The sequence below is a fragment of the Carassius gibelio genome, chromosome A5, assembly GCF_023724105.1.
Source record: "Carassius gibelio isolate Cgi1373 ecotype wild population from Czech Republic chromosome A5, carGib1.2-hapl.c, whole genome shotgun sequence".
Taxonomy (NCBI): Eukaryota; Metazoa; Chordata; class Actinopteri; order Cypriniformes; family Cyprinidae; genus Carassius; species Carassius gibelio.
This window is the reverse complement of record NC_068375.1, coordinates 11,577,380-11,600,480: the sequence shown is the minus strand read 5'-3', so window position 1 is coordinate 11,600,480 and position 23,101 is coordinate 11,577,380. Positions and strand designations below refer to the sequence as shown.

Here is a 23,101-nt window from a genome sequence, read left to right as displayed (position 1 = left end):
TACAATTTAAAGCTTTAAGCTCTCCCAATATTATTTATTTTTTTATATTGTCTTTTTTTTCAGTCTAATTTTCTAAATGGGTATATATAAATATATACAGTACTTGTTAGCAGCAAAACTAGTATGAAGTATGAAGTAACTTATGAATTGTATTGATTTGTGTGATTTTGTGCATCTGTTTAGATGTGTATAAAAGATTGAAATTGACATTAAAGAGTTATACTTCCAGTTTATCAATGCAGTATGTTTTTCTTGTTTTGATTGTTTACATTTGCTTAAGAAAATGTGATTGGTGCTTGCGGATGTTAAACTCACTACCATGTTTTTGAAGTTCAAGTTGCAAGTCCCTAAACTTGAATGCAGATGATGATATATTTTACAAATATATTTAATGTAAAACTGTACATTCACAAAGAGATATAGTGTATTCTGTACAGATCATGTACGATAATTTAAGCCACAGTGCAGAGATATATATATTTCATATCATTTGAACACTAGAAGAAACCTTTTAGAGAAAAAAAAAGAGGTAACCCTTTGAAATCAAGTGTTTAAGAAATAGTGAAAATAAGGATGGAAACGTGGTTCACTCTCTTTTTTATGCAATTAAACATTGATAACCTCAAGAAACATGATTTAAAGATTTGAAAATGCATTTCATGTCCTCGTTTAAGGAACATCTAGGCTTGTGTCATTGATGCCATGGTCTCTGTCGTGAGAATGCTTCAGAGGTAGAATTCGGAGACCCGAGTCCAATTCCCTGTCAATGCAAGTAGCGCATTCCATCTTTTATTACTAAAAGGCTAAAGCTGTCAGGAACAGGACAATGAACATTATACCCCATAAATGAGGCTCCTAATCTTAGGGTGCTCCCGAGGGATTGTGTCCGTATAGTAAGTGTCCTCTAAATCACAGGATAAAAGTGTCTCAAAGCACTGTGATTTCTGTGTTCAAAAAATCAGTACCATTAAATGCCCCTGGTGGTTCCTTGACTGTTTCTTGCAAAAAATAGGACTGCCGAATGTAATCCTGCCCTGTATGTACAGCAACCAATTCAGGTTTTACTGCTTGAATGGATGGACCCTGAATCCCTGTCATAGTGACCTGCTGGAAGATCTCCATGGTAGTGTAATCGCTCATGAAAACCACAGCAGGTTGGGATGCTGGGATGAAGTCCGATACTGTAGGGTTGGAAGCGGTCTCTCCAGGGTCTTTGCTTTTAAAGGATGTGACTTCTTCGTTGAAAGAAGTGCTCAAAATGGAGTCTGTTTTATTCAAGTCCGTAGGGAAAGTCTCTTTGACAGCAGGCTCTCTGGTTGGGACTTGTGTTGGGATGTCAGGTGATGCGATCTCCTCCGGGATGGATGGGCTGTCCTCATCTTCACTGAGGAGAAGTGTAGTGGGAGGGCTGCTGAGAAGAGATGCCTCCCTCTTGCTCCCAATGACACACACTGTACTGGAATCACATCCCTCACTTTCTTCTAATCTCTGTCTGATTAGTGGCTCCACGATACCCTGCAGAAGAAACGCATAGCAGAACATGGCCAAAGGATCCAAATAATGAATTCACTCGTGAATATGTTCAAACACCTCATCATAAAATGAAACTTAAATATTTTTGTGGTTGTAAAGAACGTACACTTGTATACGTGTGTGTGTGTGTGTGTGTGTGTATATATATATATATATATATATATATATATATATATATATACACACATATACATCAGTGGCGTTGCGGTTATGTTTTAAAATGAGGAGGATGTTAACATGAACTAAGAATAAACAATAGCCTGCTTCTACAGCATATATTAAGCTTAGTTAATGCATTGTTAAATGCATTATTAAAATCAAAAGTTGCTTGTTAACATTAGTTTATGCACTGTGAACTTACATTAACTAAAAATGGAAATAGTATTTGTATTAACTAATATAAACAAATATGAATAAATAATGAAATAAATGCTGCTCACTAAAAACTGACCATTTCAAGATTTAGTTTGATGTGGCACAAAGCAGTGATATCTAAGCAAGAGAGTTGTTTACTTTATAATTAGTCAATAACACCATCATTTTCTTCATTCAGACCGAGAGCTTGCACAAAAACAAGAGGCGGGATTTATCGTATGAACCGTACACATTCAATCATAACCATTCATATCCAATCATATTGCGATGGCGACATTACTTCCTCTCAAGTGACTTTCCCCCCTTCATCTGAGCCTCTAGAAAAGTCATGGCTTGCTTTTGGGTCTCTGTTGAAAGTCTATGGAGCGAAGGGAGGCATGCCTCCGCTGTAACTTTACCTGTAGAAGTCGCTGTTTGACAGTGTTACTTTATGAAAACGAGTGACTTATTAGCTCTATTTTAACAAACTAAGTGCATGGTCCAAAGTGCATGGCCTAAAGCGCATGCAACAGGTGCACACAGGGCGTGTCTGAATCCATTTTTGCTAGTTTTAACGACGGGAAAACGGTCGGTGTGCCTGGGCGCATGGTCTTCACAGGCTGTCTCTATTCTCTTAAAGGGGGGGGGGGGGGGTGAAATGCTCGTTTTCACTCAATATCCTGTTAATCTTGAGTACCTATAGAGTAGTACTGCATCCTTCATTACTCCAAAAAGTCTTTAGTTTTATTATATTCATAAGAGAAAGATAGTCTGTACCGATTTTTCCCGGAAAAACTCGACTGGCTGGAGGCGTGACGTGTGGGCGGAGCAAAAGAATTACGAGCGCGAATAGGCTTTTGCGTTGAGAGAGAGAGCGTTTGGAAGTTGTGACATTACCGTGAGGAAAAGAAAAACATCATCCAAAACAAACCATGGCTAACAGTCAGATTCAGCCGTTTATTTATGATCCAGAATCAGGTCCCAAGGCTGAAACTGAACGAAAGCAGCAGCAGCAACGACTCGCTCCGAGCGGGTTTGAACCCGGGTCTCCGGCATGGGAGGCGGACGCACTAACAAGGAGGCAGAGATATTTTAAGCAGTTTTACTCACAGCCTGTGGTTCCAACACACGATCGTGACCCTTTTTCGTTGGAATTGCATCATCCTTAAGAAATAAACGATACGCAAATCCGTCGTCAAACTGGGCCTTGTTTGTAAAACAAGCATCTTCGAAATGCAGGGAACAAACAAAAACACTTGCACAACTCCGTTGATGCTCTGTAAAAATAAACTCCATCCACTGGTCCCTTAATACTGTTTTTTTTTGGTAATCTGTGCAGGGTTGTCTTGCCCTGGCAACCAAAAAAACACTTCTTTTATGACATTTCGTGACGCTCTCGCTGTGATCAGTGATTGTCTGTGCTCAGCCTCTCAGTGCTCTGCTATACGGGAGCGCGCGCTCTTCCGGCAGAAGTGCGTCAGGACCCATATAAGGAAATTCCGCTCCATCTAACGTCACACAGAGCCATACTCGAAAAAAACTTTCCAAAACTTGTGACAAACCGGAAGGAGTATTTTGGGAACAAAAATACTCCTTCAAACGTACAACTTAATTTTTGAAACTTTGTCCATGTTTAGCATGGGAATCCAACTCTTTAACAGTGTAAAAAATAGCATTTCACCCCCCCTTTAAGGAGTTATGGGTGTTTTTTATTGGGTGTAACATGCTATAAACCAATCAGAGTCTTATCGCCCATCCCCTATACAAGCCAGTTGCGCTAAGTTTTCATTTTTAAAAATGATTGTGTGCTGCTGCGTGTCCCTGTGTGTATTATAAGCAAAGTGTATGCACGTTGTGCACCCATAGGCGCATATTACTAATGCACTCTTTAAATAACAAAGAAAAAATATTTTCAGTTCCTCAAAAAAGCAATGCACCAACAATGCGCCTGAACACATTTCTTTTTTAGACCAGCATGCCTATGGGTGCAAATGCATTTGCTGTTTAAACAATGCGTCACAGGACGGGAAAATGAGAACTGTGTCAGGCTGAAACTAGCAGAAGGCTCTGGCTGTAGACTTGCACTTGCATTCTCAGACTTGCACTCTCAGACACTTTGCTTCCGCTAGCGACGTCACTTGCAGTCTGTATTTTGTTTATTTTGTTCTATTTATCTATATATTTATCTATCTATTTATCTATTTATTATATAACTTTTTGTTTGAATCTCTCAACATTTTACAACAGTAGCCAGGTGGTGAAGACAAGAAAAAAGAAACTAAATTACAATGTCACTTGCAATCACCACTTGCACTCTCCGCTACCTGTGACGTCACTTGCAATCAACACAAATCGTGTGTGTTGCCAATGGAGACAAGACGCTGTGGTGGTGATTAAACGATTAAAACTAAATTAGTAGGCCTACTATATGGTCCTGCAAGAAAAAGACAAGACCATCATATCTGTGGCCACAGAACATCAGAATATAAATGCAATGCACAAAGTCTTTCGTTAAGCGTTTCCCTCCTGTATTAAGATACATTAAGTTCAATTAAAGCTGCAGTCGGTAACTTTTGACAAAAAAATTGATTCATGGTGTACTCGCTTATTATATACATTTTGTATACTTTGAACACAAAAAAAAGTTAAGGACCGCAACTCTGATTGGTTGTTTCTCTTATCGCTCCCGGTAAACGCTTATCGCTTATACAAAAGAGAACTGGAGCGCTGCTGGAATCCCTTGTATCCTCTGGTGCTCTTGGAAGGGTTCAATATAGAAAAAGATTTTGGAAAAAAATCCAAGTCCAGGCACTCAATAGGATGCAAAAGTTAAAAAGCCTTTAATGGTTGGGCTAAAGCATTAAAACACCAACGCGTATCGGCCCATTGGCCTTCATCAGGGTGTTGGTAACAAACAGACAGAATCACGCAGTACTTATAGTTGCATTGGTTTCAGGTGTGCCACTCTGGCACTTGTAACACAATTTTTTGGCCACTAGAGGCAATAGTTCAGATAATGGCTAATACCAAAGATCAAACCATACAAATACAAGATAAAGGATCTCCAAGTGGAAGAAAAAAAACAAAAAAAACAACAACAGGAGAGAGTAACACCAATACCAACATCTTGTGTACTCCACACAATTATATCCATAAAGTCAAATAAATGTGTAGAGGCTAGTTACCCATCTTACTTCTGGATTCATTGTCAAGATAGTTCCAAAGCAACAGGAGAAAAATATTATTATGGGCATTACAGTACATTAAAAGAACAGTCAACATTCACGGACAACAATACACTGTCCCTATTGAGACACAACTTTTACAAAAAAGGTGAGAGGTCAAAGTCTTCATTAAGACCTGGATGACTAGTAGCCCTCAAGGAATAGATCCAATATGTCTCCCTTTGTTTAAGGCGTTTGATGATATCCCCACCCCTGGCATCCAGGCGAACAGCCTCAATGCCCACTACTCTTAGGGTCGAATCACTCCCATGTTTTGCGTCTATATAATGTTTGGCCATTGGATAGTTCATATTTCCAGTCCGAATGGCATATCTATGCTTATCGCTTATAGTCGGAGTATTTTAGATTGCTTCGGGAGTACCGCGGCGGAGTAACCCAGTACCTTTGTGATTCATCATAGACATAAACAGAGAGAAGAAAGCAGTTCTGTTTAATAACCGCTTGAACGTCAAAAGTTACCGACTGCAGCTTTAAAAGACCAAATTCAATATAGTTATTATTTAATGTACTACAAGGCAAGCGGATGACTATGAACACAATGAGCAAACTTTGTCCTCCCATACAACAAAACGCTTAATGTGACCTAATAACAGACTAAGATGATAAAGACAATTCAGTAGGCCTAGACTATATGTTTTGTTGTTGACTCAACGTATATACAGACCAGCAAATATGAACGTGCATTATGAAATGCATTAAGTGATTTTAAAAGGATCAACTCCATACAGGCAAGCAGACGAGTACAGAACGCATTACGTTAAATTGTACATTAAACGTTTTCCTCCTATAGAAAATCATTATAAATAAAACACATAATGTAGCTTAATGGACGTGATATAAACGAGTTGTCGACAGTTTATTCTATATGGAAAAATGCTTAACGTGAAACTTTGCGCAATGCGTTTATTCTGGGCTCACCTGCTTGCCTGTAAATATTAGTTATGTAGCCTATTTTAATAATGTAGAGAAGCATATTGAGTTTGGCCTTTATTATCTTAGTCCATTATGCCACATTTTGCGGTATGTGAGGAAAATACTATATGCATATTCATTAAAATAATGAACTGTATATTTAATTTGATATTTTAATAATGTCTTAATACACTAAGCCATGTTAAGCGTTTATGTTTTTCTACGAGAGGAAAACACTTACAAGAGACTTTGCGCAAGCGTTCATATTCTGGCGTTCTGGCCACGGATTTGCCAGACTTGACTTTTTCTTGCAGGACCATGTACGTTATAGTAGCTACTAAATTGGTTTTAATCTTTAATCGACACCACAGTGTCTTGTCTCCATTGGCAACACGCACGATTAGTGTTGATTGCAAGTGTTGCAGGTAGCAGAGAGTGCAAGTATTGATTTCAAGTGACTTTGTAATTTAGTTTCTTTTTTCTTGTCTTCGCCACCTGGCTACTGTTATAAAATGTTGGTAAATTCAAACAAAAAGTAATAAAAAAAATCAACAAAATAAAAAAAAAATAAAGACTGCAAGTGCAAGTGTGCAGCCAGACCCTCTTGGAGACTAACAAAAACACTTGTGCTACGCCTTGTGTATTTCCTTCACACATCTTAATTCTTTATTATCAGTATTTTTTTGCTATTGTCTCTGTGTACTGGAAGCTTCTGTCACCAAAACAATTTCCCTGTATATGTGCAAACATATTTGGCAATTTCTGGTTCTGATTCTAACTCTTCTGTTCCATTTAAACCATAGTATTACCATCTCAGGTCATTAGTGTTTGTATAAATATTATATATTTTTTGTATATTTTCCTTGACAACAAAAAGATTGTTTCAGCAGTATATTTTGTCTCTTGCTTACCAGTTCATATGCAATTTCAATTTTCTGAACAGCATTGCTGTTCTCAGGATTTGGTATACTCGGCCACAGCAGTTTCTTGGCTCTGTAAAAATGCACAGTGAACTCTACATTAGATGACAGACATGCAGGGATATTGACTGGTTATATATTGCAATCTTTCAGAAAATAAAATGCAAGTGTCTCTACCTGTGCAGAAGCCGGATGCTGAAGTGAACAGCTAGTAAAAGAATTATTATTCCTACAACGACCGCGGCTATAATGCTGTTCAGAGCTGTGAAATCTGTAAGAATAAGCCATGAAGTCAGTACTTATGTGACTAATTCAATCCATATGATTAAAAAACAAACCTCCAGACATTCAGTGTGTATTCTGAACAGATAAACCCCAAATACCAGCTCAGTAACATACTAAATTATCATGATGTTTACCTGGCGGGTTTGTGACAAAGTGTGTGTAATCACTGCGCTCTCCTTCTCCAGCTGCTGTAAATGCAGATAGTTGCACGCGGTACACACTGTTGCTTTCGAGATTCTGCAGCTCATAGCTGTTTACACTGGGATCCACTTTGAAGGCTGTAAAAGTTTAATGTTGTAGAAAAACACAAAGACTGCATTTAAAAAAATCTCACATTTATAGCCTTAATATCCTTAATAATAAGCTTGAAACTCTCTGAAAGCATGAACTATCAAATTATACTTCAGAGCAATGTCCCTATTGTCGTCAATAATTCAGTCAAAACATTTTTTCAGCCAGCAATTACTCATTAATGCCTAATAATTATTTTTAAATATTCAAAAACTTAATCATAAAACATGAATAAACATAACTTTATGACTGACTTCTACTCACAAGTTTCATTATTGTCCTCTGTCAAGTAGATGTAGTAGCCCAATAAGAATCCACGTAGGTCTTCCTCAGACACAGGGCTCCACGTAATCACTGAGGAATGCTGGGTAATATTCAAAGTGCTAACATTCCCAGGAGCACTGATAGGACCTGAAAGCCCAAAAAGCTTCAGTTCATTCAGACACAATGATGCATAAGTTATCTAAGTTCTTCTTATTTACTACTGTAACTATTACAAGGAAACTAGAGCAGACCAGTTACTGTAAATTTTCAGTGTTTAACCCCTCTCTCTCTCTCTCTTTTAGTTTGCACAATAGCTCATATTTCCCTGGCAAAGTTCAGTAGATCATTCTTAACACATCCAGAACATCCTTAACACTTGCACACTCAGAATTCAATACAAATCTGTGCTTTTGTGCATTAAATTCATGCATGAAGAAATCTCTGGCAAAAGCAAAGCATTATCAGTGAAGCAGCCCAGTCTACAGACCAGCAAACTTGTAATCACTGTATCTGTGTTTTTAGGAGAGGGTACTGGGGTTGCCTTTGAGGGTACTGACCCACTGACAAGCTGTTGTACCACTAAAGGTAATTTTTGCCCTTTTTTCTAAGCATATATTAGAACTTTTCATATATAATGAATGTGATAGTTTTCATATATGGATATTTAGACTCACTTCCTTCAATGAAGTAAGTTTGGGCTGTGCCACGGGTCGTCTCACTGCCGTTCACATTCTTCATGTTGCAGGTGTCTATGTATGGTCTGACGTGCAGGAAGAAATAATATCTTGCATAGGGCCGAAAAACTGCATTAAATGAAAAGAAAAGTAGAACATGCTGGAATACTTAATGCTGTGAATAAATAAAGCTGTTAATCTCTCTCTTCTATAATCAAGGTAAAATATATATAAAAGTATATTTTATGCTAATAGAAAACATAGTTGTAATAGTTATTTGTGTCTAGACCAGGGGTGTCAGTCTAAATTCCTGGATGGCAGGAGACCTGCAGACTTTAGATTCAACCTTATAGAACGTTTTCTTTTACACTTGGCTTTTTTAATCAGCTTGGACATCCCAAGTTTCCCTTGACTCATTTTACAAATAATATATAATATTACAAATATATTATTCTGAAGTTATTTCATCCTACTTATTGAGGGAGAATAGAAGGGACATTACTGCTCTCGGTTTTCACTGTTTTTTCTTTTTGCATCTGCAGATAGAATGGACGGAAAGCTGGTCTCTGTCCTTTGGCCCACCACTCCACAGAGTAACAGACACTTGAGTCAGAGCTGCTCCAGGACAGACTAAAACTGTTGTTGCTGGTTATGTTGACAGTGAATGGACCAAACATATCTAAACAAAAAAAAACAAAAAATGTAAATAATACACAGCATTTACAACAGCAACGTGGCAAATTGTTCATATATACAGTATGTTTACTCCTTGACATGAGGCTAACCAGAGTAGTCTGCATGTAGCATTTAAGAAAATGTGAAAGCAATGTACCCCTCCATTCATCCATTTGCTCAATGGTTATACTGGAAACAGGAGATGATCCAGCACGGTTTAAAGCCTTAATGCTGATGTTATATGCAGAGTAGGATAGGACCAGGGTGAGAGATGAATCTTTAGTACTGAAACTGTCCCGGTTGCTGGGTTCCCCGGATACTTTCCTCACTGTCACACTGTAGTTATCCACAGCCTCACTGTTTGCATACTGGGAAAAAAAGGTATGATCAGAATTTCGATTATAATTTTGAACCGATCTTAAAGGATTCCGGTAACACTTGAGAAAACTGTTATACTACATGAATGACTAACATGAATAATTACATGAATAACTACACAGGAACAAATTAGTAGCAATGTTATCATTCTTATTAATCTAACTATGCAGTAATTCACAACTGTAACATTTCTGTTTCTTCAGCCTGGATTTATAGTTTGTGTTTCCCTTTGTATTTTGTTTCCATGGCAACAGTACTAATTACCCTCAACTGTGCCTTGTGTAACCCTTTGTTGTCCTATGTATATAAACCTCTGTGTTTCAGTAGTCTTTGTTGTTGCTTTCTTAACATGCAGTGTGAGAAGTTGTTGGGTCCCTGAGTTGGATTATTCTCTTCTGCATCTTGCTGGATTACCTCATTTGTTATTTAAAAAAATGCTTGTAAATTGATCTTTGCCTCTACTGCTCTTTCCCCTGGAACAAAGAAAGCAACAACTACTAGCTAAATGAGACTTTTTACCACTTCTTTAATATTTAACCATTTATAATCAATAGGAAATAGCAGGCTTATGATTTGGATAAGCTGTTAATAATTAGTATATTTTATGAGTCCTCGTACAGAATCATTTACTAAAGATTGATAATGGCTTTTAGTTTCAAAGATTTTGGGCAATCATTTCTCTGAACTTCACACTTTTTTGTAGTCATTTTTGTGTGTGTGTGTGTGTGTGTGTGTGTGCAAATTATCAGTATTAGGCTACTTAAAGAAAATATATCTTACGGTCCACACTTCTCACCAAATCACTGGAGAGCCGTAAAGACTATTGGAACCTTTTGAGTAATTAGCCATACCCCAAATTACTAATTTAACATACTTTGCATAAAAATATGCTTATTTGTAAGTCTTTTACTTCATTCCTTTTTATTATTATGAATGGTTAGAAGATTCTTAGGATTAGTTTATTTTTTAATAACTATTGTAATAATGATGGTAGTCTGCTAGTAATGACTTTATTGTTACCAAATCCATCAAAAGGAATTACTATCCAAAACCTTACAAAAACCATAAAAGCTTACAAGAACTTCAGTCATTACTAGGGAGCTATCATGTAGAATACTGCACCAAAATAATTAAGAATTCCATTTGAAGGATTTGGTAATATTTGAGTAATTACCATGATCACTTTAGAAATAATTATGCATTATTCACATTTATAATGAAACTGTACATAGTTTCTAATCAGTTTTCTGGGAGTTCTGAAAAATAGTAATTACTGATTAGCTTATAGTGAACTACTACAATCGAATGAGTGCTTATGTATAATTGTAGTTCCTAGAATGTTAGTATCTGTTACCTTTGTAGCTATTGAATATTCAAAGAAAATTATTGGTGACACAACAGGATCCAAATGGGGAATAGAAATTCAGATAAGATTCTATTAGAGTTTTTGATTATCCAATAGGATCTTATTTGATTCGTATTGGATCCCATTATTGGATTTCCACAGATGGTCTTGGGAAATTACATGTGTTAGTACCTCCCACTTCACGACCACCTTTCTCTGGCCTGGTGATATAGAAAGATGTTGATGGTCTTGAGTCTCCAGTTGGATTGATGGTGCATCTATGAGTTCTGGGAAATGGAAATATAAAAAATACAGTGGTCGATGAAATATTAAAGATAAAGTGTGTGGTTTCTCTGCCAACTGCACCACACATAGACTTTGAGCGGAGTGACTAAGAACAAAACTAGCTCAACCTAAGCCATGAGTTTAGTGCAACTCTACCTGTTTTATCAAACAAGACAAGGGAGTGTTTGTAACTTGTTTCATGGCACAGAAAAGTACACTTCATTAACATCAAAAGTATAGTTTCAAGAAAATACATAGATCAGTAAATACACCCTTGTTTTAAGTCACTTCTGTCTTCAACTCACCAGGTGGAACTTTGATGACCTTACTGAGTGGACAATGCACACACTTTTCGTTGGAGACACACTGTGTTTGCAACTCGTAGTGCAGAGATGGTGTCAGATTCAATAAAATGCCTTTTTTGTTGTCTATAGACTGTTGCTGTGGAGGAAAAGTGTACAACATTAGGTGGGACAGGCAATTAAATTCACATCAGGTAATGGGCCTGTAGCAAACTTAACTCCAAGTCCTGCATTTTTACTACTAGACAAGTAAAGTAAAGTTAGTCGAAACGAACTTGGTGTGATTGAAAGCCTAGATTGAAAATTTTTCAAAAGGTGTAAAAAGTTTGAAGCTTTAAAGATTTTACAGACAGAAAGATACAACGGCAGATAGAATCTATTCTTAACTAAACTTCACCCTTGTTTTTTTCACGCTGTGGTAGCCCACCACACCACTACTCTCTTCTTTACCAAACCGTCCATATTATCAGCTGACTTGCATTCTACTCAACTCCAGTGTGTTATACCACACTCTAACATGCCACAGAACTAGATACTGTCAACATCTTACCAGCACAAGACCCAAGACTAAAGTACAGTATAGGTTTGCTATGCACAACATTGCCATCCATACAAATATTTTAAACGACCAAGCAATTGACATCCTGCTTACTATTACTCTAAAATAAGAGGATAACATGAAACCAGTAATGAGACATGAGAGATTATTTCCATCACAATGGCAACTCTTAAAACGGAAGTTGAGCACATTACATCATGGGTTGCAGTATGCCCATAAGTGTGCTATAATTGTACACTCTCAGAAACAAAGTTGTCACTTGTGCCAGTAGTATTTTAAAAGTTGCCATACGTTAAATTTATGAACTAATTTGTGCTCTCAAAGTACTAATATGCACCTTTTATGGGTATGACGGTTTGGGAAAAGGTACACACTCTATTACTATAACCTTTAGACCAGGATCCTAAATTATTCAGGGTTTAAGGGAAAAAAATGCACATGAAGATATTCATAAATTGAGAGCAAAAAAGAAAAGCCACCTTTGTATACTCATTGGACAAATTATTTATTATGTGTGTTAGCTACACTATTTTTTAACAGGTGTCAGCCAGTTATGAGAATATATTTCAAATGAGTAAGTAAAAGGATGTGGCAATGTGCAGTTATTTATTTTGGAAATGAATAATAAATGCCTGACCTCTTGTCTGATGTCTGCTACTAACCTCTTTCCACCTTGTAGTGTTGAACTCTCTGTACTTTACAAGGAAGCTTTTAATATCTTGTTTTTCATTTCCCCACTCCACCAACACAGTCAGATTGCCTGAGCTTCTTTCGTGAGTAATTGTTGAATGAGGACCACACATTGCTAAAATGAAAGAAAACATGAAATATTCCAATGCAGAATCACATACTAATATGCAGAAATTTCTGTCTGGTAAAATAGTTTTCATGCAGCTTTAACTAATATTTGAAGTTCTTGTATGTACTATTTCTAATCATTCTAGTAACTTCAAGCTAAGTCAGTATATTTAAATTAGTGGTGGGCATATATTAATTTTTTTAATCTAGATTAATCTCACTGTGATCTTGAAATTAATCTAGATTAATCTAGATTAAAATGGCTCATTCGAATTCTGCCGAAGGTATACAGAATATGTGTGTTACCCAAATAAAATTGACAAACAGTAAGTCTTTGAGAAGGGGTTTATCAAGCTAGGTGGTGCATTAGAAAAGGGGCTCATCTCCTGTTTCCAAAATGCATCACAAACTGCTTGAAAAAGCGGTAAACTAATTCCACATTGCACAAGGTGCAAACAACATTACGCCTGTTTCACACCAATGTTTACGTTTTTTTCAAGTTTGTAGGTGTCAAGGTACAGAAACCAAATAATTAAATGTAAAATAGCACTAATGAAATATACAATCAAACCTACATTTATTGAGACTCCTTCAACATTTATCACATTATTACAGTTTTGCTATATATATATATATATATATATATATATATATATATATATATATCTCAAAAATTAGATCTGGTGTCTGAATAATTTTTGGGTTGACTTAAAACTACAAAGTTATTCAGTCAAGAGCAGTGAGTGATTTTCATTTTCATTTTCTTGGATTAACATTACAGCAGCCAGTAGCTAAATTAGGCGCGGTCCCTTTAAGAGACGGTGAACGCATTTAATATAATACACATCCCATTTTCTATGTATTTGTCGGCACAAGAGCAAAAATAAGCAAATTCGATGTTCAAGTGTTTTGAGACGCCTTTCTCTTCGCAGAAGAGAGCTCGGTTCAGTGTCGCTGTCCATGATACGCGGCTCTCTCTCTCATGCGCACTGAACACAGCGCGAGGTTTGGATGCTTTAATGTTTAAATCGACAAGCGGTACGGCTTAAAAACATGTGAAAAAGATCAGCTTTCGTGACGATGCGCAGCAGTGGTCTGACGACTGTCCTGAGCATCTTTTTAGGCTGGCCTCAGCCAGTCGCTTATATAAAATATCAAGGTGAAAGTCATCATAGCTTGCTTAGTATAGACCCAGGCTCACCCAGCTCCCAACCCAACTTTGAGAATAGATTAACGGCGAAAAATTTTTTATCGCCCGATAAGAGTCTCGCGTTAACGCAGCACGTTAACGCCGATAACGGCCCACCACTAATTTAAATTAAGGTCAGAGATTCGATACATTTCCGATTTTAATGAATTAGAAGTTACTAATATTAATATTTTTGATTAACATACTCATCATGGATGGAATTCCGCTGAAATTTTTGTAGGTACACGAGGACTGATCTTTACTGCTTGCAATAACATGAGCCGTCACATTCCATTGTAAGACAACACGAAAGTCAATGGAAGTCCAAATGTTGTCCTTCTGATGTACAGCTATACAACTACATTTTCTCCTACACAGGAAACAAAGAGTGTGGATTGTTAAATAGAATTATCAGTAATAAAATAAATAAGACGTTAACTTTTAGTTGTGATATGAGGATTAAAAAAAATGGAGTGAAGCTCAGCCTACAGAAACTTACTGTATTGTGTACAGTGTGTATGAGGTTGACATGTTTCCTGTCCATTCACAGAAGGACATATGTTGGTTTTTGATATATTTTATGTAGCATGCTAAATCAGAAACTCCTGTGAGATGAGAAATATCTACTTTTAATATATACAAAAAATAACACCACTTGCCACAAATAAAGTGCAAAACAGGACTTGAAGGTCTTTAATTTGAAATGTAAACAACGTATTTGTCCAGCTCCGGAGGTCTAAACCATTTTATTTTCTAGTCATTTTCTATATTTAAATGAAAAAGCAAGAGGGGTGGGGAATAGGTTTGGAAATAACAGAGTAAATTAAGCTGCCACTATTTTGTAGTTATTAATAAATTAACAGGGCTGAATGTAGAGCTAGTGAATGCAGTCAAAACTTTTTGTATAAAATATGAGAACATTTCTTGAGATTGTCAAAATTATGACATGATGCTTTATCATTTTAATTGTTAAAAAGTCAAGAAGGTTAAGTGGTAGCTTACATGCTATATTATAGTTCATCTGATAAACTAGTTAATAGAACAAATAAAATTAAATTCAAACTTGGGTGGGTCATGTCAGAAACTAAATTCTGTGTCCCGACACTAGATAATTGTCCCATTTGTCATCTTAGTCTCTTTTGTAATGTCATCTGGCTCAATTAGACAATAGTGGGCAGCATTAGTGAAAACAGACTTTGCGAACAAGATGGGAAACTTGCACTTACTGTAAATAGACTTTACAAGAAGAAAACAGCAATCCTTAACTTATATTGGGCAATCTGAACCACTTCCATACAATAACTGAATAGGTTTTATTGGACTTTTGTCTTGACACATTTTCAAAAGCACACAACTTTCTACAACAATTTAGTGGTGATATAGAACCTTAAGAAGTGTCAATGTACATATTTTCATAATATTTTCTATTTTACACCAATTTACTGGATAAAAATACATTGCTTACATCATTAGTAGAAATATACATTTCTTACCTTCTGTGTTGTTACATTTATGTTTTAATAAGTTCAAGTTTTCAGAACTGCAGTCACAGGATCCTGTGTATAATGATAAGCTGAGGTAAGGTTATTATTTTTTTTTAAAAAAACAATGGCTAAAAGCTAATGGCCTGCAAAAATAGAATTTTGTAAAAAATAATAATAGGCTAATAATAATAATAATAATAATAATAAACAATTATGAACTACACAGGTTGTGCATTTCAGCATGATCTGAGAATTATTTAAACAGCATCTTGTGCTTAAACATAGACGAGAAAACGTGTACAAAGATGTTCTGTACAAAGAAGTTCACATTAGTGAACTAGAAACACTCCAGAATCTCACGTCTTTATTTTACGTGATAACGTGCCTTTGTTTTTCTTTTTCTAAAAATCGTAAAATTATTGTTAACATGTTAAAATAAATAATTTTTTTATACGGACTCAGACCCAAGTGAATGTAAACACACACACACACACACACACACACAGTGCCCGCATACTGACCTGTTGACGGTACAGTTGTCCAGAGAGATACGAAACCTGAAATTGATAAATCTAATGAATTATCTTTTCAGCAACCATATGAATGAAATTCAATACAATACCATAATATTGTTAAAACACTTACAAACACAACACACACACAGCTAAAGCAAATACCTAGCGTAATGTAAAATGCAGCCGAGCACTTGCACATTGTCGCCTCCTCTGACAGTCTGCTACACGCGCAGTCTACCAACTAACGGAAGAGTACGGGGTATTCCCTTCCCATCAGTCACGTCAAAACAGCCCAACAGGTGCTCGTGAACTCTCATAGGCTGTTTCAGAACCCAGTGAACCGCCTACCTCGAGAGCAGGCGCGGCACAGCATATATACATTCAGGCACCTCTCTCTCTCTCTCTCTCTCTCTCTCTCTCTCTCTCTCTCTCTCTCTCTCTCTCTCTCTCCCTCTATACATTTATTAGCTACATTACATTTAGTCATTTAGCAGATGCTTTTATACAAAGCGACTTACAAATGAGGACAGTGGAAGCAATCAAAAACACAAAGAGCAATGCTATTTAAGTGCTATAACAAGTCTCAGTTAGGTTAGCAAGGGCTTTAAAATAATATAATAAATAAAAAGAAAGAAAAGAATAGAAAAATAGAACAGAAAAAGAATAGAGCAAGCTAGTGTTAGAGGTCTTATATATATATATATATATATATATATATATATATATATATATATATATATATATATATATATATATATATATATATATATATATATATATACAGTACAGACCAAAAGTTTGGACACACCTTCTCATTCAAAGAGTTTTCTTTATTTTCATGACTATGAAAATTGTAGAGTCACACTGAAGGCATCAAGGGCTATTTGAGCAAGAAGGAGAGTGATGGGGTGCTGCGCCAGATGACCTGGCCTCCACAGTCACCGGACCTGAACCCAATCGAGATGGTTTAGGGGTGAGCTGGACCGCAGACAGAAGGCAAAAGCGCCAACAAGTGCTAAGCATCTCTCGGGGAACTCCTTCAAGAATGTTGGAAGACCATTTCAGGTGACTACCTCTTGAAGCTCATCAAGAGAAAGCCAAGAGTGTGCAAAGCAGTAATCAAAGCAAAAGGTGGCTACTTTGAAGAACCTACAATATGACATATTTTCAGTTGTTTCACACTTTTTTGTTATGTATATAATTCCATATATAATTCCACATGTGTTAATTCATAGTTTTGATGTCTTCAATGTGAATCTACAATACACATAGTCATGAAAATAAAGAAAACTCTTTGAATGAGAAGGTGTGTCCAAACTTTTGGTCTGTACTATATATATATATATATATATATATATATATATATATATATATATATATATATATATACATACAATTGCATAATGAATGAAAATAAAATGGAGTACAAAAGATTAGAAACACAAACTAAAATCCAAGCCTGGTCCTCTCTCGTCCTTCACTGTCGTCGCTTCAGTTTTATATCCCTCCATCTCCTCCGTGGGATTCGAGACCGGTGAGTGGAGCAGGTGTTGCTCATTTCCCAATCACTCCACCGGCCTCGCCCCGTTCCCACGGCTCTCGGCCCCGCCCCACTCAACACAATATGATATATAATATAATATATATATATATATAGGGTGAATTGGGACACTTAAGGTTTCTTATTTGTAGCTCCCCCATAAAAAAATGAATTGAGTTTTGACAAACTTGATATTAAGGAGTATAAATTCATTTTAAACAATCCTGCTACTTTTTGGCGTAATGTCATTATAAAATATTTGTCCATCAAAAAATAGTATAACTTTGTTTGTATAAACTATGTATTTTACATTTTAATTAAATTTCATACTGACGCACTTTAGGAAATAAGATTTCGAAAAGTGGGACAGTATGATTAGCCTAATGTGGGACAGTATTTCAGTCAGTCAAAAATTTGCAGAGGGGCATGGTTTATGGGGCAAAAATGAATATTATCAGGGTTTTAGTTTTGTTATGCAATATTAGAATGCTTTTACTGCAGATGGGATTATAGATGATAATAATGGTGTCTTGACATGCAAAGGACTACTTGTTTTCAGAGATGTAATGAGTTAACCGCTGTAGGTTGTTTTTATTCAGGTAGTTCTCAAGGTTTGTCTAGCCTAAAGTTAAAATTAACTTAACCTAAAGCCTCAACTGTGGTTGTATATTTTGCCTTCAAATAGACCTAGGTTATGCCTGTGGTTGTATGTGTTTGTTGAACTAGAGAACAGTCAAGAATTTCATACAGAACATATCAAAGCTCTATGATAACAGTAGCTTAATGTCTTAATAAATGCATAATAAATGCATCATAACTATCATATTGTATTATTTGACTGATGATGTTTGATTATTTTATCCATCCATAACCAAGAGAAATACTAACTTTTAAGATTTGAATGTTCTACATAATAACATATATAAATTGACAGAATTTTGGGGGAAAACTGTAGATTAAAATTTTGTAGTCTGACAATTGTTTATGCACAGTCAGATTAGCACAGTGCTCTCATTATAGGCTCCATACAGTGTGGTAGCCATCATAGCCATAGAGTAACTGGATGTTAATCAATCCTCTTCAGTATCAAATTGCAAATGAAACTTACATATACAGAGCTTGTGCAATAAAAACTCAGTTTCACTTCTGCAATCTAGCATGCATAGTTGAACTTTTGTAGTAGAAAGAAAAGAGAAATAATTTATCGCTTGAGAACTTAACTTTAAAATTTCTCACTGAGCTGTGGTTTTGTCAACCATTAAAAACAGCATTTTTATAGCAAATACTGATTTACTGAGTAAATGCAATGAGTGAAATGTACAGACTAGTCTTTATTTTTTTCTGGGGAGACCAGAGGAGTGTTGTAACACATTGTATAGTGTTGTGTGCGCGCTTGAGTGTGACTTTGATAAACTTATGTCTGATTATTGCTAAATGGATGTGAACAACTTTTACATTTATCAGATGCTTTTATCCCAAGCGACTTACAATGCATTCAGGCTAAATATTTGACCAGTATGTGTGTTCCCTGGGAATTGAACCCACAACCTTTTGCACTGCTAACTCAATGCTCTACCACTGGGCCACAGGAACTATAAACTATAAGCAAACAAATATAAAAAACAGATAACCAACAATACAAAATCAGTTCTGTGATTCTTTAACATATTTACAAATAACAAACAAGAACTTTTAGCTGTATACCCTTTAAGTTATAGATTCCACCATTAAGTAATCATTGTTGTTATATAACAATTAAATTGAACAAACTTATAAGAAATAAAAAGACATTAAAAGAATCATATATGATATAATCTTTCTCAATATGAATGATATTTTTTTACCTCATGGCTAAATTCAGCTTTTGTTTACTATGTTCACTATGTTCGGTGCTGCATAACAAGTACAAAATGTGTGGTGGGAACTTGCTTTTTAAGGGAACCAACACTTTTCTTAGATTACTCTAAGGCCCTTGAAACTTTTGAGAAATGAGTGAACGTTTCAGATGACAGATCTCAGAAAACCAAAGAGGAACTGTTAAGTCAGTTCACTTCTTTGCTTCTATTGAGCTTTCAAGGAAACACATTTTCAGCCTGATGTAGGTTCCACACATTCTAAAGTTTGACTACATCCACTATCTGAAAGAGAGTTTATGTTACTAATAAACTGCACGTATGAAGTGAATACAGACATTTCATGCTTAGAAATATTTTAGAATACTATTGTTTCACAAACATGTCCAGTGCATAAAGCAGCACAAAACAAGGATGAACTAACAGTTTTATCTAAATGATGCATTTGGCAGTTATATAGTGACTACAGATACTGTACTGGAGAACATGTGGTATGAGCTGTGAGAAGTTAAATATCTCTCTCTTTCTCCTACAAGCACACACACACACAAACACACACAGGAAGAGACATGTTCACACTTCAGAGAATTCAACGTTAGGAGGCCTAACTTAGGAAACACATTGCAGTAACACTAAAAGCTTGTCCTCCTTAACAGCATCTATACATTTCATTTATCAACACAGAAAAGACATCCAGGCAAAACCTAAACCTTAGGTTTTGCCTAATAGACACTGTCTTACCATTTTAATGAGATTGGTTGTGTATAGCTGGAGACCTCATAGAGTCATCTACAGTATCTGCAATGTTGTTTATGTGTATGGGAAAAAACTCACAGCTTTAATGCAACACATAAGTACAAAGAGTTTTTACCCAGCTTGCTGCTTAACAGCACACGGAGCGTGTTTTTGTCACAGCGCGAACAACGACAACCGCACAGTGATCAGCGGGTTTGATAAAATTTGTAAGAACATCCTTTCAATTTGTACACATGGCGGGGCTCCTTCTGAGAAATGAACTTGAGCAAGATTGAAAAAAAAAAAACATATATATTTCCTTTACTTATTTCAAATTAGTTCCAACATGTGAGTAAAACATATACAGAGCAGTCAAAGGGACATTCACAGGATATTGGTCATATATTTAGAGTAATGTACATCACAGTTTTAAAATCCCCCACCTGTATGTTTATCAATTCTCTTACCACTCATCGCTTTGATCACCTGACGAATGGAAGACGACAGTCTTGATCCTTGATTTAGATAAGAGTGTGTGGGCTGTTTTGCTCTGTGTGAGATTGTGGTAAAGGTTGAGACTGAATCAACATCTTGTCATAATGATACAAGGATAGTGAGATGATAATGATAGTGGTGAAAAAATCCATATTAGAACATACGGTGCATTCAGAGTGTTAAGACCCTTCATTTTATTTTTTGCATTGCATTGCACTGCGCTGCATTACATTGCAGCCTTATACTAAAAGGCATTCAATTATGTATTTTATCTCCCTACATGAATTAATGCTCTGATATGCAATTTTAGCTGTGAGACCAGTGTGCCTTTCCAAATTATGTCCAATTTACTGGACTCCAGTCTAATGTAGAAACAATTTTAACCATGATTCAGAGAAATGTGATGCACCTCAGCTATATAGCAAAGAGTCTTAATAACTATGTGATATTTAAATTGTTTCTTTTTAATACATATACTTTGTTATTGTGGGGTGTAGCGTGACTGTATATTGACATGCTTTTTAAAGTATTTTAAGGTTACAACATTTTTTTTTGATAAACCCTAAATCCCTATCCCTAACCCCAATGAAAACAAAACAACTTTAATTGCAGACCAGTGTGTAAATTCTACCTTTTTCCATTTTTCTATAGGTCATTTTGGGAAAATCACAGGCCAATGTACAGATATCAAATCTAACTACTGTAGATGTACGCCATCTAGTGTGCAGTAAGTGTACTAACTAACTATAGATATTTCACCTTTGTAATGTAAACTGTCACAGTACACAGTTGATGATAACAATATACATTTTGATGGCTACAGTATAAGTAACTTTGCAAGTATATATCCCCTACCAGTCATTAGAGTATTAATAGACTGTCTGCTTATTATCTGCTTACTCTTTATTTTGATGGTCCCCATATTCTACTGTCTACAACTTTGCAAGAATGTCAACTTATTCTACTAACCCTAACACGTTGACATGTAGTTACAAAGTTATGTAGTAGAATTCCTAAATATGACTATTGTTGGACTATAACATGTTTTATTATTTATTTATTTATTTATTTACTAATTAATTCATCTTGCTATATAATACATTTAAAAAAGTCTATATATTCGATGATCCGATTTTAATTGTGGATCCAAATGAAGCATATAAATACGTATGCATGTATATTTCTTGAAATATGTTTGACAAAGCTATACAGTGAATCTATAAATCTTGCAGTGATTTATTAATTTACACTTTAAGTCAGGTGTTGCACAGTTGTTGTAGCGATGAACTACAGTAGACTGAACTCTTGCTGATCAAGAGACTGCTTTTTTAACACTTACAAGAAGTGTGGTTCTTTCAACAGTCTGGGGACCCTAAATCAATGGTATATTTTACACAATGGTTTGGTAGTCTCTTGGACACGTTTAGTGAATCTTCATGGACTAATAAAGATCTCACACCTCACTCTCACCTGAGGGCACAAAGGCTCTGTTTATAAAGCACTATGACTTCAAAATTTTGTATTGTTTGCACATATAAAAAAAAAAAATCTGAAGAAAAAAATGCTTGTGTTCTTTTAAAGATGGAATATCTGTGCTTATTATGTTTTCTCCGTCACTTAATTATCTGTTTCCCCCCCAAAAAATAGAAAATGCCTATAAAAACCGATGAATCTGTCAAACACACATGTATAGCTAGTCCTTAAAATTCTATGACATGGAATGCTTGTGCTAATTGGCAAATGACCAGCCAAACTACTGAAGTTGGAATCACACTTTACCATTAAATATGATACAAACAATTCGTGTCTCCTGATTTCATAAAACGAACTGGAATTTATTTTTATCCCTGCTGTAACTGGCAACTCAACACCCGAGTCCCCGACAAACCTTTTTCTGTGTGCGCCACTGATTTAAAAGTCCTTGACCAGCGAGCTCTTTTCTCATTGGTTGATGGGCGGGGTTTGTTTGGCCAATGAGCGCAGACTTTAGTTAAAGACTCTGCGGCGGCGGCGCTGCGTTAAACAGGACGCGAAACAAACTTCACTTTCAATGGATGTTTGTCATGTTATGAGGATTTATGTCAGTCGAAATTACAGCAGTACAGTGAAGGGAGTCCTCTCGGACGCTCAGCTGGAGCTCAAATAAGTTGTCCTTCAGCATGTCATTAGTTTAAGACAATTACCGTGATGTTTTAAGGCAATGGAGAGTGAGCAGTCAGAAAAATTTGGAGGCGGCGGAGGCGATTCTTCAGGTTCAGACACGCTGTCAGACACCGAGACACGAGCCGAGCCGTATGAATCCGAACTAACGTTACACTTGGAAGAATTTAAACATCACTGCTCAGATTGTGTAGGTGTTGAAGAAAAAGTGAAGGCAAGTGATTCTGATGAATGCAGCGACGAGATAAAAGCGAGAAACGGGGACCACCAAGAAGAAGGAGAAAATGAAGGGGACGAGGACGAAATGGTA

At 36.1% G+C, this 23,101-nt stretch overlaps 2 protein-coding genes across 5 annotated transcripts in view; one reads left to right on the top strand and one right to left on the bottom strand.

Moving 5' to 3' along the window:
• Positions 1-189: 189 nt before the first annotated feature.
• LOC127993564 (interleukin-31 receptor subunit alpha) lies at positions 190-16,285 on the bottom strand. Of its 2 annotated transcripts, none has more exons than XM_052591731.1 (16): positions 16,171-16,285; positions 16,015-16,050; positions 15,503-15,565; positions 14,509-14,614; positions 14,216-14,379; positions 12,685-12,827; positions 11,467-11,602; positions 11,069-11,163; positions 9,311-9,521; positions 8,981-9,157; positions 8,479-8,607; positions 7,805-7,951; positions 7,384-7,527; positions 7,142-7,235; positions 6,956-7,037; positions 190-1,515 (listed from the first exon to the last, which is right to left on the bottom strand). In XM_052591731.1, the coding sequence occupies exons 1-16, from the start codon at positions 16,205-16,207 to the stop codon at positions 928-930; spliced, it is 2,352 nt and encodes a 783-aa protein (XP_052447691.1). In that variant the 5' UTR covers positions 16,208-16,285; the 3' UTR covers positions 190-927. The 2 variants fall into 2 exon arrangements, with proteins under 2 accessions (XP_052447691.1, XP_052447692.1); XM_052591732.1 differs by having other exon boundaries at positions 201-1,515; positions 16,139-16,222.
• Positions 16,286-22,612: 6,327 nt separating this feature from the next.
• mast4 (microtubule associated serine/threonine kinase family member 4) overlaps positions 22,613-23,101 on the top strand; it is a 101,480-nt gene continuing 100,991 nt past the window's right edge. For 2 of the 3 annotated variants that reach the window (XM_052591727.1, XM_052591726.1), the window contains exon 1: positions 22,641-23,098. In XM_052591727.1, coding sequence (XP_052447687.1) covers positions 22,832-23,098 — 267 coding nt within the window. In that variant the 5' untranslated portion in view covers positions 22,641-22,831. Of the gene's footprint in view, positions 23,099-23,101 lie in introns of all 3 variants that reach the window. The other variant, XM_052591725.1, reaches the window with a different exon arrangement.